At 37.8% G+C, this 13,203-nt stretch overlaps 2 protein-coding genes across 4 annotated transcripts; one reads left to right on the forward strand and one right to left on the reverse strand.

Annotated features, from left to right (window-relative positions):
* The first annotated feature begins 471 nt into the window (after positions 1-471).
* On the forward strand, positions 472-2,616 carry LOC125805039 (gastrula zinc finger protein XlCGF49.1-like). The gene is made up of 2 exons (XM_049485376.1): positions 472-713; positions 1,715-2,616. Exon 2 carries the CDS (start codon positions 1,872-1,874, stop codon positions 2,532-2,534), a length of 663 nt encoding a protein of 220 aa, XP_049341333.1. The 5' UTR covers positions 472-713; positions 1,715-1,871; the 3' UTR covers positions 2,535-2,616.
* Positions 2,569-11,269, reverse strand: LOC111191693 (leucine-rich repeat-containing protein 63). Of its 3 annotated transcripts, none has more exons than XM_022667275.2 (10): positions 11,014-11,269; positions 10,339-10,496; positions 9,062-9,553; positions 7,831-7,983; positions 6,725-6,882; positions 5,825-5,923; positions 5,348-5,484; positions 4,857-4,940; positions 4,286-4,354; positions 2,569-3,477 (listed from the first exon to the last, which is right to left on the reverse strand). In XM_022667275.2, exons 2-10 carry the CDS (start codon positions 10,433-10,435, stop codon positions 3,270-3,272), a joined length of 1,497 nt encoding a protein of 498 aa, XP_022522996.2. In that variant the 5' UTR covers positions 10,436-10,496; positions 11,014-11,269; the 3' UTR covers positions 2,569-3,269. The 3 variants fall into 3 exon arrangements, with proteins under 3 accessions (XP_022522996.2, XP_049341331.1, XP_049341332.1); XM_049485374.1 differs by having other exon boundaries at positions 4,112-4,354; positions 11,014-11,267; XM_049485375.1 differs by lacking the exon at positions 11,014-11,269 and having other exon boundaries at positions 4,112-4,354; positions 9,062-9,356; positions 9,503-9,553; positions 10,339-10,370.
* Positions 11,270-13,203: the final 1,934 nt, after the last annotated feature.

Here is a 13,203-nt window from a genome sequence, read left to right on the forward strand (position 1 = left end):
GTCACTGTTTACCTGGTTCTTCCACCGTTCCACCTTAACAAAAAAAAAAATATTAATAAAAATAATAGTAATAATAATAAAAGAAAATCAAAATAAGTTAAAAAGCAATAGTACAAAACTAACAGTAAAATAAGGAAAAAAATACAGGGGAAATAAAGTACTAAGCGAAGAACTAAAATAGAAAAAACAATAAAAGTTAAGAATAAATAAGATTAAGTAAAACAGGTACAGGCTGTCTGAAGTTGGTTAGATATTAAAAGTTTAAAATGATTTAGTGACAGCAGTGAGTTTTAAATGTGAGTAATAAATGTGTTTATAAAAGATGAATAAGTTCTGAAAAGCAGATAATCTGCTGAAACACTGCAGATCTCTGGGTGTTTTAGCTGAATGTTTTGTACAGTGAATTTTAATAACTCTGTTTTTACTGAATAAAGCTGCAGCTCCAGGACAGGAGGTGGTGCTGCGGTTCTCCCTCAGCTGGTTCAGATCTGCTGGAGTGATCCAGCCCATAAACCATCCATCCATCCAGCCCTCCTCTTTCAGTGTGATTTACAGGGAGGGGAGCTCCAGAGAACCGCAGAAACCCTGATTATACACTGAGTATCCTCTCTCTGAACCTGTTTAGAGGTGAAAGTACAGGTGATGATGATGATGTGATGATGAGGAGGATCCTGAACCCTGAAACATCCTCCAGACATCCAGAGAAGAGCAGAGTGAGTACAGTCTGTGGAGCATCTGCTGAACTGCTGACAGTCTGATGATCTGATGATGGTTTAGAGTGGGAAAGTGTTGTTTTAATGATACTATTCAGTGGAAATTTAAAGGATCCATATTCTACATTTTATTTTGCATCGTATTTTGTATTCCCATGCATTACATGTGTTTGAGAGCATCAGTTGTAAAGTAGTGAAGAGGTAGAGTTACAGGTATACAGTGAATAGTGAATATTAGAGTAATGTTCTAATCCAGATTATGAGGAGCAACAAATACTCTATTAAATAAAGAAATAAATACTCTAAGATAAAATAAAGATCAGTTAATACGGAAAGAAGAATTTTAAAAACTTTGAAAGTATTCTCAAGTGCAGTCATCACAAAGATTATTAAAAAGGCTTTGATGAAACTGGCACTCATCAGGACCACCCCAGGAAAAGAAGACCAAGATTTACCTGTGTTGCACAGGATAAAAAAGCGAGCATTTACAAAATAAAGGGGCTAAAAAATAGGTTAAAGTTATAAAAACAAGCAAACAATATAAGATTTAATTAAGAAGAAATATTTTAGAATAAAAGGATATACAGACAGGCTAAAGCAATAAAATAAAGAGATAAATAATTAGTATATAATAAAATATAAACACAATTAAAGATATAGAGGACTAAAATAACACCAAAATTATAAAAAGGTAAATGGTGGCTTTAAAAAAAGAATTAAAATATATATGGAAGCAATAATTGAAATAAAAAGGTAAAAGGCCAAAAGTAAAAACAGTAATAAAATAAATAAAAAGGTAAAAGAAAAAACTCAACTAAACTTGTTGATATGATGGTAACTACAAATAATATGAGGTTGGGAGGTGTTTTAATGAGCACAGTGATGTAGAAAAATATTAATTTTATTATAAATGTATTTATTTTACTAAGTAAATAAACAGTTCTGACCACTGATCAGATAATAAACTGTTTTAATCCTTTTTTATTGTCTTTTGTTCACAGCTCCAGTAAACCCCAACAACCCCATACAGAGACCCGATGAGGAGCCAATCATCAGTCTGCTGACCCCCAGCTTGAGCTCTTATACTCAAATAAAGGTACAGCCATATATTATATATTATATAAAAACCATATATTATCCTCTAATAGAGATACAGCCATGCCTCACGGACACACAGACCAGCAGCCCGGTCACCTGCAGCCCGGTCACCTGTGCCCCCAGTGTGGGAGGAGCTTCTCCCGGCAGAGCAGGCTGGAGGTACACCTGCGGGTTCACACAGGTGAGCGGCCATACCTGTGCTCCCAGTGCGGGAAGAGTTTCGCTCAGCTGGGAGGAATCCTGAGACACCGGCGGGTTCACACCGGAGAGAAACCGTACTGCTGCCCGGACTGCGGGAGGAGCTTCACCCAGCAGGGTAACCTGCAGCAGCACCGGCGGGTTCACACCGGGGAGAAGCTCTACTGCTGCTCCGACTGCGGGAGGAGATTCGCTCAGAACCGAACCCTCCAACGACACCGGCTGGACCACACCGGAGAGAAGCCGCATCAGTGCCCGGACTGCGGGAAGAGCTTCGGAGACCGCGGCGGCCTCTGGACTCACCGGCGCATTCACACCGGGGAGAGGCCGTACTGCTGCCCGGAGTGCGGGAAGAGCTTCTACCAGCTCTCCCACCAGCAGGAGCACCAGCGCATCCACACCGGAGAGAAGCCCTTCCACTGCCCCGAGTGCGGCAAGAGTTTTATGGGGAAAAGCAACCTCAGAAAACACCAGCGCATCCACACCAGACCGAAAGCACGCGCGCGTTTATTTAACCCACGATAATTCACTCGTTTTTCATAAAAATACATGTTTACACTTTTTTTTGTTTCACTACTTTATTACTTTTGAAAGACCAACATATAAAACACAATCTTTTACCTAACATTGAAACATAACATTGCAATTTTGTTTTAGTTTTTGCAAACATGTGAGATGAACCAATTTGTATATTATATGTTGATTACAGTAATTAAGGCAATCAGAAGAAGTTTCATATTGAAAAAAAAAAAAACTTTTAACTGTTTTTCCAAGATCTTTAAACCTTAAAACAGGTCAATTTGACCCAGAACAGAACAGGAGGGTTAAAAGCCACAAGTGCACAATCAAGGACTGAACTTGTCAAGTCATAAAACATGAGTCTTGTCATTTGGAGAAATTAAACTGGAATAATACTGTATAACCTGTGTTGATGCAGACCCGTTGCAACAGGGCAAGTAAACCAATCAATTGCCTATAGCGTCCCAAATTGGACTGAGGCCCCCAGACAACAAACTGTGTGAACTAGAGCTGCACAATATTGGAAAAATTGTACATATATTGTGATATAAAAAAAATGCAGGGCTCATAATGTCACCAGATTAAAAATGTGAATTCAGCTGTAACTGGAAATATCTGCACTGCAAAACTGTGCTGGACTGAAGAGCACAGCTTTAACACTTAGTTTATTTTAATTTAGTAATTATGTCATGTTCTAATTTAGTTTTAAGAAAAACACTAAACAATAAAACTGAAAACGCATTAAAGCTGCTGTTTGTTTGTTGTTTTTCTGGTGAGAAGAGTCTGTGTGAGGAGGTGTGGTTGGTTCCTGAAGGTGGAGAAGCAGGAGGTGGAGCAGGACTGGAACAGGATCGGGACGCTCCTAAGACCGAAGAGATCCTGAACGGGATGGATCAGTTTCAGTCCCGGTCCAAACAGAACACCACCACAGCACTCACACACACCCACCCTGAGAGACACAGCACACACACACACACACACACACACTGAATTAATGTGTATTATTAACATCATACATAAATATAGCATTTAATAAAGACATTCTTACCACCTTCTATTATAGATATACAGCTCTGAAAAAAATATTCAGTTCATTTTTCAGAGATTCAGTTTCTGAATCAGTTTCTCTGATTTTACTATTTATAGGTTTATATTTGAGTAAAATGAACATTGTTGTTTTATTCTATAAACTACAGACAACATTTCTCCCAAATTCCAAATAAACATATTCTCATTTAGAGCATTTATTTACAGAAAATGAGAAATGACTGAAATAACAAAAAGATGCAGAGCTTTCAGACCTCAAATAATGCAAAGAAAACAAGTTCATATTCATAAAGTTTTAAGAGTTCAGAAATAATCAATATTTGGTGGAATAACCCTGAATCTGGTTTTTAATCACAGTTTTAATTTCATGCATCTTGGCATCATGTTCTCCTCCACCAGTCTTACACACTGCTTTTGGATAACTTTATGCTGCTTTACTCCTGGTGCAAAAATTCAAGCAGTTCAGTTTGGTTTGATGGCTTGTGATCTCTTATTTATGTACTGTGTGTGTGTGTGTGTGTGTGTGTGTGTGTTACCTGCTGAGTATGAGCTGGGCTGCAGGGGGCAGGTTGGAGTGCTGTTTCGGGGTGTGTGTGAGGGTCAGGGCTCGTGCTGCAGTGTGTGTGAGGGATGGTGGAGAGGTGGAGCTGGTTAAGATCCACAGCAGGGGGTGTGTGTAGTTCCCCCCCAACCTGAGTTCAGATACACACCTCAAATACACAACCCCCACCGGCAGAGCCTCCACCTGATTCCCCTCCACACTCAGATACTGCAGAGACCTACATACACACACACACACACACACATATACACACGCATACAGACACACGTTTAATACAGTATAATACAGTATAAAAGAGTGTAATACAGTATAATAGAATATAATACTAAATATAATAGAGTATAATACAGTGCATATATAGAGTTATACACATACAGATAACAATTAAACTAACAATTCGATCTATCCATTTAACTGTATGTCTGTCTGTGGTACTATTACTATCCTAAATTCTGGAATTCCTCTTTTTTATCATTATGTAAGAATAGATAAACTAATTTCAACACTTTTCAGTTTTAGAAAAAAAAATAATTTCACTTTTTGAGTGAAAATGTCTAATTTCAGGTTTTATTACAATAACTTGATCTGATAAACCAAAGCAGCAGTATTTATCATATATCTGTCTTTCATCCCTCCATTGTTCTATTTGTCTGTGTGTCCTTCAGTCTTTCTATCGCTCTACTGTCTGTTTTACCTGTTTCACCTCTTTTTTTGCTCACCTGAGGTTTTTGATCTCACTGCTCAGGGAACTGATGAGGTTGTACGACACGTCCAGGTGTTGCAAAGAGGTCAGATGGTACAACCTGCAGACCACACAACACATACACAACACATACACAACACATACACAACATATACACACTTACTGGTCAGATTATTAGAAACACAGCCTTTTTTAATAAAGTGTTTCTAATAAAGGCCTTTTGTGAGTGACCACTTCTGTATGTTTGGGTACCTGATACACACATACCAGTGCCACAAACACATACACACACATTATTGAGCTATTTATCAAATCTAAGTACTTTTTATCATGTTTTATTACACCAAAAGTAAATTTTACACCAGAGATCTCCTTTAAGGTTGAGGCAGTGTTGTTTTCTGCTGGATATGTGACTTTAAATACCAATTACAATTTAATTTCTGTGATGTGTTGGGTGTTAAGTCAGTGATGAATTGTGTAGAGGGAGCAGATAATATTCATGCTTACTGGGAGGGCAGGGATCTGATCTTGCAGAAGGAGATGATCAGGGTCTTTAGGTTGAGGAGCTTCTGGATATCAGCTGGGATCTCCTCTATTGGGTTATCTCTCAGCTTCAGCACCTCCAGCCGTGCCAGTTCACACACCTGAGACAGGAGGAGAGGATAGAGATGAATAAGCAGGTGTCCCAAAAACATAAACTAAAATGGACAAAATTGACCTTTAAAAACAGCAAAACGCGCATTTTATGAATTTTATCTTATAAATAAAATATCTAAAGCATTTTTTTTGTTTAGTAGCTTGTGCTTGTAATTATTAAAGGTAAACTAGTTGATTATATTTCATTTGTTCTGTTTGTTCTAATCTATTTCAGTACTTAGATCCTTGTTCTTTAAATACTATAAGTTTTTAAATGTTATAAAAGTTGATTAGACTTAACTGGGCTGAATGATGTTCTGCTTATGAACCAATCAGACAAAAGCTCACCTCCACTGGAAACACAGTGAAGCTGTTGAAGGACAGGTTGAGGTAGAGCAGATTCTGACGCAGCAGAAACAGATCAGGCAGCTGGGAGATAAAATGGGCCTGGAGAACACACACACACACACACACACACACACACACACCAATAATAGACAATTTAACACAGGAATCACTAATAAAGACTTGCTCACATTTTAGTGAGTGAAGTGAAAGAAGTGAAGGCAGAAGTGCTTCGCTTCCTCTCTCTCTCTCTTCTCCTTTCCTAAACAGAACCCGGCCAAAGAAAAGAGCCTTTTATTTCAACACGTATAACAACACACACATACACACACACACACACACACACACAAGCTTACTTCTATATTAGCTTTAAGTGTGTGTGTTATGAATGTAAGTGGGCAAAAGCAACGAAAATACAGGCAAATCTCTTAAATCACAGATATTACTTTAAATTCTTAAGATCCATTGTAAAAAAAACTTCATTCTACAGACTCTAAACTATTGTTGTCATCTACCAGTCTTTCTTACAATAATTTCATAACAAAAAATGTTAGACATTAAGTGTCTGAGTTATGATGATTTATATGAAATTATATAATTTCTTTCACACTGAACCATTTGCAGCTGCACTTTTAACACAAAGTTTTTAATTGGATGCACATAGCAGTTGTGGAATTTCTCAGTGCAAAGCTCTGCAGCGTTAGTAAGTCAGTAAACAGAGTGAATAAAGGAAAGGGTTAAATCAGTTCCCTCAGGGCAGAGGTTTACAGTGTATGCAGAAACTTCAGCACCTCGTCTTTAATCTGGAAGAAACCTTCACTTGACTGTGTTCTGGCTAACCACTCGACCCTGATCACCCCTATATAAACCACCACACACACACACACACACACACACACACACCTTGAGGTTGAGGCTGGTGCCATGCTTTGTGAGGCACTCAATTATGGCCAGCTCAGTGAGACTGATCATCACACACTCCGCTGCAGCCAGGAAGGGTGAAGACGATCTGCAGGAACCCTGGAAGAACTTAACCGGGAAACAGCTCATCACCTCATTCACTGAGAGTGAGGAAACAGAAAAGGGGAAGAAGAGAGTAACATGAAAACACAGTTTAAGGGATTTTAACATCACTCAAGAGAGAGAGAGAGTCACACTGACTGATTTGGAGGAATGATTGGGGATCTTATTTAACTGCAGATAGAAAATTCATCACTCTACATGATAGAAAGAACATCATACTGAACTATTAAAAAGACAGAATTACAGTGAACTATAGTGAAAAAGCATCACACTGAACAACAGAGAAGAGAATCATACTGAACTACAAAAAAACACCGCCCTCAACTAATATAGAAGATCATCACACTGAACTATAGATGAAGAGCATCACACAATAAACAATAGAGAGAGCATCAAATTGGACTATAAAGGGACAGCATCACTAATCTATAGGAGAGAGCATCACACAGAAATGTAGAGAGCATCACACTAAATGATATAGAAAGAGAGAATTACACTAAATTGTAGAGAGAAAGAGAGCATCACACATAACTGAATGATTTGGACTTATATACTTAACTGCAGAGGGAGAAAGCATCACACAACATGATAGAAAGAATATCACTCTGAACTATAGGAGAGACAGCATTAGAGTGAACTATAGACAGAAACAGAATCATGAAGTATAGGAGAGTACATTACACTGAACTGTAGAGAGAGCATCACACTGAATGTCACAGAAAGAGAGAATTACACTGAATAATACAGAACAAAAGAGACATTCATTGTTCAGCATTACACTGAATTACATAGAGACAGCATTATACTGAACTACTGGAGAGAGCATCACACTGAAATATATATAGAGAGAGCATAACAGTAAAAACTGTAGAGAAAAAAAGCCAAACAACAAGTAACAGAGAGAGCATCACACTGAATGATAGTGAGAGAGTGTGAGGAGTGATTAATGTGTAGTGCTGTGGGAGTGTGTACACTGTGTTTTTTACCTGGATACAGGTGGAGGTTTATGGGTTCAGTCTGTGATTTGTTTTCAGTCCACGGCTCCACTGAGTTCTGCTGAGTCTGGATGAGAGATTTCTCTGTAGAGCGGCGTGACTCTATACGTGCCTGGAGCTCCATTCGAACCTGTGCAACCAGCTCTAAAACCACACACACACACACACACACACACACGCACATACACACACAGTAGTAACAAAATACAGTTTATTGTGACTTTAATCGACAACTAACAACATTTTCACTTATACGAAGCCACTGGTTTGATGCTCTGAACCAGGCACTGCATGGACCAACATAGAGATCAACAAAAATTAGTCAGTGAAAAGAGTTTACCAAAGATGCTTATAAAATTGTAGGAAAAAATTGTATTCATTTGTTTCGCTGATTACTGGAGTAGTCCAATTTTCCTGTTGCTCTATAAAAACACTCTCAGAGGCTTCTTTTGGGTAGTGTACCTCCTGGTGAGAGATCCTTAACTGCTAAGCATGCCTCTACAATAAAACTGAAGACAGTTTACCCAGTTAACAGCCTCTGAGACGGGACACATCACTGCAATAAGAGTAGCAGAGGGGTGGTTTTGACGAATTTACCAAAATTGACCAATAGGCCATTTATCAGTCAGTCTCTGGTTGCAAGGTTTTAGGAATCTATAACTGTGCAGGATCTATAGGCCCTGATGCTAAAGCAGGACCTGACTGCGAAACAAACCCCTGATTCAAATAATTTTTAATATACAGCTCTGTAAAAATAAAGAAACCACTTAAAGATGACAAGCCTCTTTTTAATTTTAGCAAATTGAAAACCTCTGGAATATAATCAAGAGGAAGATGGATGATCGCAAACCATCAAACCACCAAACTGAACTGCTTGATTTTTTACACCAGGAGTAAAGCAGCATAAAGTTATCCAAAAGCAGTGTGTAAGACTGGTGGAGGAGAACATGATGCGTGTGAAAAAAAATGTGATTATGAATATGAACTTGTTTTCTTTGCATTATTTGAGGTCTGAAAGCTCTGCATCTTTTTTGTTATTTCAGTCATTTCTCATTTTCTGTAAATAAATGCTCTAAATTAGAATATTTTTATTTGTAATTTGGGAGAAATGTTGTCTGTAGTTTATAGAATAAAACAACAATGTTCATTTTACTCAACTAAATATCTATATCTACTTTATTTAAAATGATGTCTGTTGTGTTGTATTATGGCTGTAATTTACCGTATATTATCTGTGGGAATCTGCGCTGGGCCTGTGGTAGATCTTCCCAGCTGAAGATCTGATTGGTCACTTGGTCCTGTTGGCCGCTGTGCAGCTCATACAGGAAGAGATCCACCAGCTTCCTGTAGGTGTGCTGGGATCGGATCATGGTGTTCAGGACCTGGTCAGGTTGGGTGAACTCCAGCACAGGTTGGGCGGGTTTCTGCAGGTGGTTAGAGCTCAGGTAGGGTGGAGGCTGGGTGTAGCGTGGATGATCACTCAGCAGCTCCAGAAGAAGAGAGCGGCGGAGCGTCCGCTGAGGACGAAAAGGAAAGGAACTGGTGATTGTGGGGGACATGGAGGGACGTAATGCGGACTGGATGGAGACAGGTGTAGGGGAGACGTGGGACAGCTGTGGATCAAAATCTAATGGGGATGTGTCATCATGAAAACTCCACCCACTTCCTTCCATGCTGTAGCGGACTCTGGAAGAGATGGACTCCATCACTGCATCTATAAAAGAGGAAAAAAGAGGAAACTTCTGATGAATAGTTGAGATTGCTGAATTTTTTTTTTTTTATGAACATTTGAGCAGAAAGCAGAGTGTGGGAACAGGCCACAAATTCCCTTACAGGTGGGCTTACCTGTACCAGACTGAGAGCGGTGCTGTAACAGATACTAAACGGTGTGGTAATTTCATACAAACATTATTATTTCAATACTTGATCAGAAAAAATCCAATCAAACATTCGGACATAAGATTTCATACACATCTACAGTATTTTGACAATGTGTGAAACTTCCTGCACCATGTTTGAAAGCTGTGCTGCGTTACAGACACTAAGAGGAAATTCAAAAAATATAGGAGTGAATTCTGGAACTTCTACACAAAACTCCTTCTGCATTACATTTACCTAAGATTTGTTGGAGGTTTTTGGCAAATGCAAGCTATTTTTAAAAATTAAAATCAGGTTTATTGTGTTTAATCGGGTGTATGACTGGTTTAATAGATAGAAATGATAATAAACTGTATAACACCACTGCCTTTATTACAGCCATCTTCTATTCTGAGTCTTTCCTGACTTTCCAACTCATTGGGCTGTTTCAGCTCACCTTCCCAACATGGAACTTGAAAATTTTGACATCCAAATTTAAATGAAATGCAGCTTCAGTTTGTTATGTTTAGTTACAGCAACAATATTTAGAGGTAAAAACACTGGAAGGTAGTGTTGCAGCAGCTTTATTAAAGCTAAGCTCAGTTCAGCTTTAGCTTTCTAATCCCATCAGTCATCACTCACCCAAAACCTCAGTCTTCTTCAGTGAAGATTTGAGGATGGGTTGGAGTGTTTTGGGGGGTAGGGGTCTCCGCAGGAGCTGCACATGTTCAGATCCCATTGTGGCCAAGTGAGAATTTTTATCAGATGATCTTGGGTTCCCTTCTCACTCTCACTCTCATCTGTTAAAGACACACATATAAACACACAAATATAGCCTGGATTAGTAAGTAGAGCAGGAAACGTCTATTTATCATTGTTATGAAACAGTAGCAGGCTGTGTAAGTTAATCTTCAAATACATTTATTAATGAATCATCTTCCATAAATTGCCTAAATTGTCGCCAGACTTCTTTTTAACTGAAAATGTTATTTTTTCCGTCGTCATTTACTGAGAAAGAGATTTCAACCACTGACCTAATGTGAGTGGTTTCATACTTTTCCATTTACAAAAGATATTGTGAGACATATATTCATTTTTATTACAGTTAAAATAAAGTTAAAATATTTTAGAAACACGTATAGGTTACCTTACTGCCTCTTTATTAGACAGTAGTACAGTAGTAGATAAATACATAAATATAAAAACAAAATTTTCTCTGATTACCGCTGGACACTGCTGTAAACACTATATTAGTTTTTTAAGTTTATTTTACAAGTATTTTTATTATATTTAGGTTATAATAAGTTATGAACTTACTGGTTGTGCTGTTTCTCAGTCTCGTGCTGGAGTCTGTAGTAACTACGCTAAGACCCGTAGCAACTACGCAGTAATCTACGCCAAAAGCGCAAACAGCCAAACACTGCAGTAACGTTATCTCACCGCTTTATAATCCCATTATCCTTTAAATAAATTCGATTTAATCATTTATAATGATTTCTGTGCACCGTAGATAGATTATAATTCCAAATATAGATCATATTATTTAAAACAGGCAGCGTGAGGCGCTCCTTTTGGAACACAGTTAAAGGGGCGCGTCTCAAACCGACCCCTGTGTTCCCTATGTAGGGAACACAGTAGGGAGCAGGCCGTGTTCTAGTGTTAGTGTCTCTGTAAAGCAGAAACAAGAGTTATAGATGTGAATCAGTGATTTTAACCAGGAGTTTGTCCTCTGCTTAATTCTAAAAAAAGGCTTTATATTAGATGTTGGAACATTGCTGTGAGGTGAATTTGATTGCATGTCAGATACATCCCAAAGGTACTGTTTAGATAGCTTCATTACTCCAGTGTTACCATAGGAGGATTTATACCAGGGTTCATACGCTCATGAAAACCAGAAAAAGGTTAAGAAATTAAAAATAGCAATTTCCAGGGCTGGGCAATTTTTGGAAAAATAGAAATACCCAGAAAGGTTTTGGTAAAGTCATGGAAATTTGCAATCTATAAATGTGTTTCCATTAATCGACTGAGAAAAGCCGTTTTCAAGCTAACAAATACATTAACTCAGAGTTAGTTTTGTAATTTATCCCTAAACAATGAAGCTCTCTGGATCTGACACACATTTTATTATTATTACTTAAGACTGTGTAAACATTGCTTAAAGAAATGTTTTATTTTGGTTATAGTTTTAGTTTATTTTTGCTTTTATTGATGTTAAATTGATGTGATATTGATTTGATGTTTTAATGGTCATGAACGTTTGCATTGAAGACATGGGAAAAGTCCTGAAAAATCATGAAAAATGTATTGGTTAAAAAGTGTATGAACCCTATATAATTATCTAGGCCAAGCTTGGTATTGGGAATGGTCAGATATGTATTTTACTCCTGTACTTAAGTACTAAAATACTGCAAGTCAAGTAGTTTTATTGACATGCAGAGGATTGAAATTACGTTACTCTCCTTCCCAAAGTTACAACAAGTACAGCGAGATATATATATATAAATATTTTATTATAATATTTATTCTCTGATATATTGCTTATGAGCTGCATCGCTCTAAACCTACATTATCCCATTGTGCCTTTAGCACTGTCTTTCCACTGCTTTCGGTAATAATTACACTAATAACACAGTGATGTACTTTTACTCTCAGTTCTTCACTGCTACATTTTACTTCACTACTTGCAAATTCAGAAATGTTGAATACTTAAGTGTGGTGCTTATAAAACACTTCTAACAACTTCTACTTAAGTCAATTTTTTGAAAGAGCACTTGTACTTTTATTCAAGTCTGACTCCCTAGTACTGTATACATGTGTGGATATGGTGAACATAGTCTTATTGTGTTTGTTTCAGATCATCCACTACTCTTATTAATGTTTTTTTTTTTTGAGTGTGTGGAAACGATGCCTATTTCCTTAATGTAAAAGTGTATTGGGTATATTTGGTTTAAGAGTATCATATCATAACAAAGTCAAGTTCCTCCTTGCCTGACAAAATCTTCAGTCAACTGATATGAGATCTAAATTACACCGACATGCCAAAAGTCACAGAACAAAAACTGGTATTGTGTAATGTGACTTTTGCTATGTTCTGTGAAAGTGATATGAACAGAGGTGTCCGGTAGTGAAGTAAAAATACTTTATTATCTTAACTAGAAATGAAGGTTATCTCTGCTTTACTGGAGTAATTACTGTATTTTTACATTTTCACACAATTATCTAAATTTATTACTCCTTACATTTGAATAAAAATAGCCTCGTTACTCCTATTGCATTTCAGCTGGTTTTCATTACGGCTACTCATCATTCAATAAAACCCCTATCCAGATAAATCTCTCCATCCAGATAGAGAGAATCTGATTGTGATTGGATGTAGAGAAGTATAAACACATACCATTCTGACTCCCTATTGGTTTATACTGTGATCCATCACACTTGCACACGCAGACCCCCACCTCCCCCCCACACACACACACCCCCACACACTCCAGCAAGAACAGCAGTGGT

Source organism: Astyanax mexicanus, chromosome 11, assembly GCF_023375975.1.
Source record: "Astyanax mexicanus isolate ESR-SI-001 chromosome 11, AstMex3_surface, whole genome shotgun sequence".
NCBI classification, from domain to species: domain Eukaryota; kingdom Metazoa; phylum Chordata; class Actinopteri; order Characiformes; family Acestrorhamphidae; genus Astyanax; species Astyanax mexicanus.

Coding starts and splice junctions, on each gene's coding strand:
- LOC125805039 (XM_049485376.1), top strand. CDS start 1,872: ATGCCTCACGGACACACAGACCAGCAGCCCGGTCACCTGCAGCCCGGT.
- LOC111191693 (XM_049485374.1), bottom strand. CDS start 10,435: ATGGGATCTGAACATGTGCAGCTCCTGCGGAGACCCCTACCCCCCAAA. Junction 5,924..6,724: donor GCACCAGCCTCAACCTCAAG/GTGTGTGTGTGT, acceptor TGTGTTCTCCAG/GCCCATTTTATCTCCCAGCT. Junction 4,941..5,347: donor ATCAGATCCCTGCCCTCCCA/GTAAGCATGAAT, acceptor TGTGGTCTGCAG/GTTGTACCATCTGACCTCTT.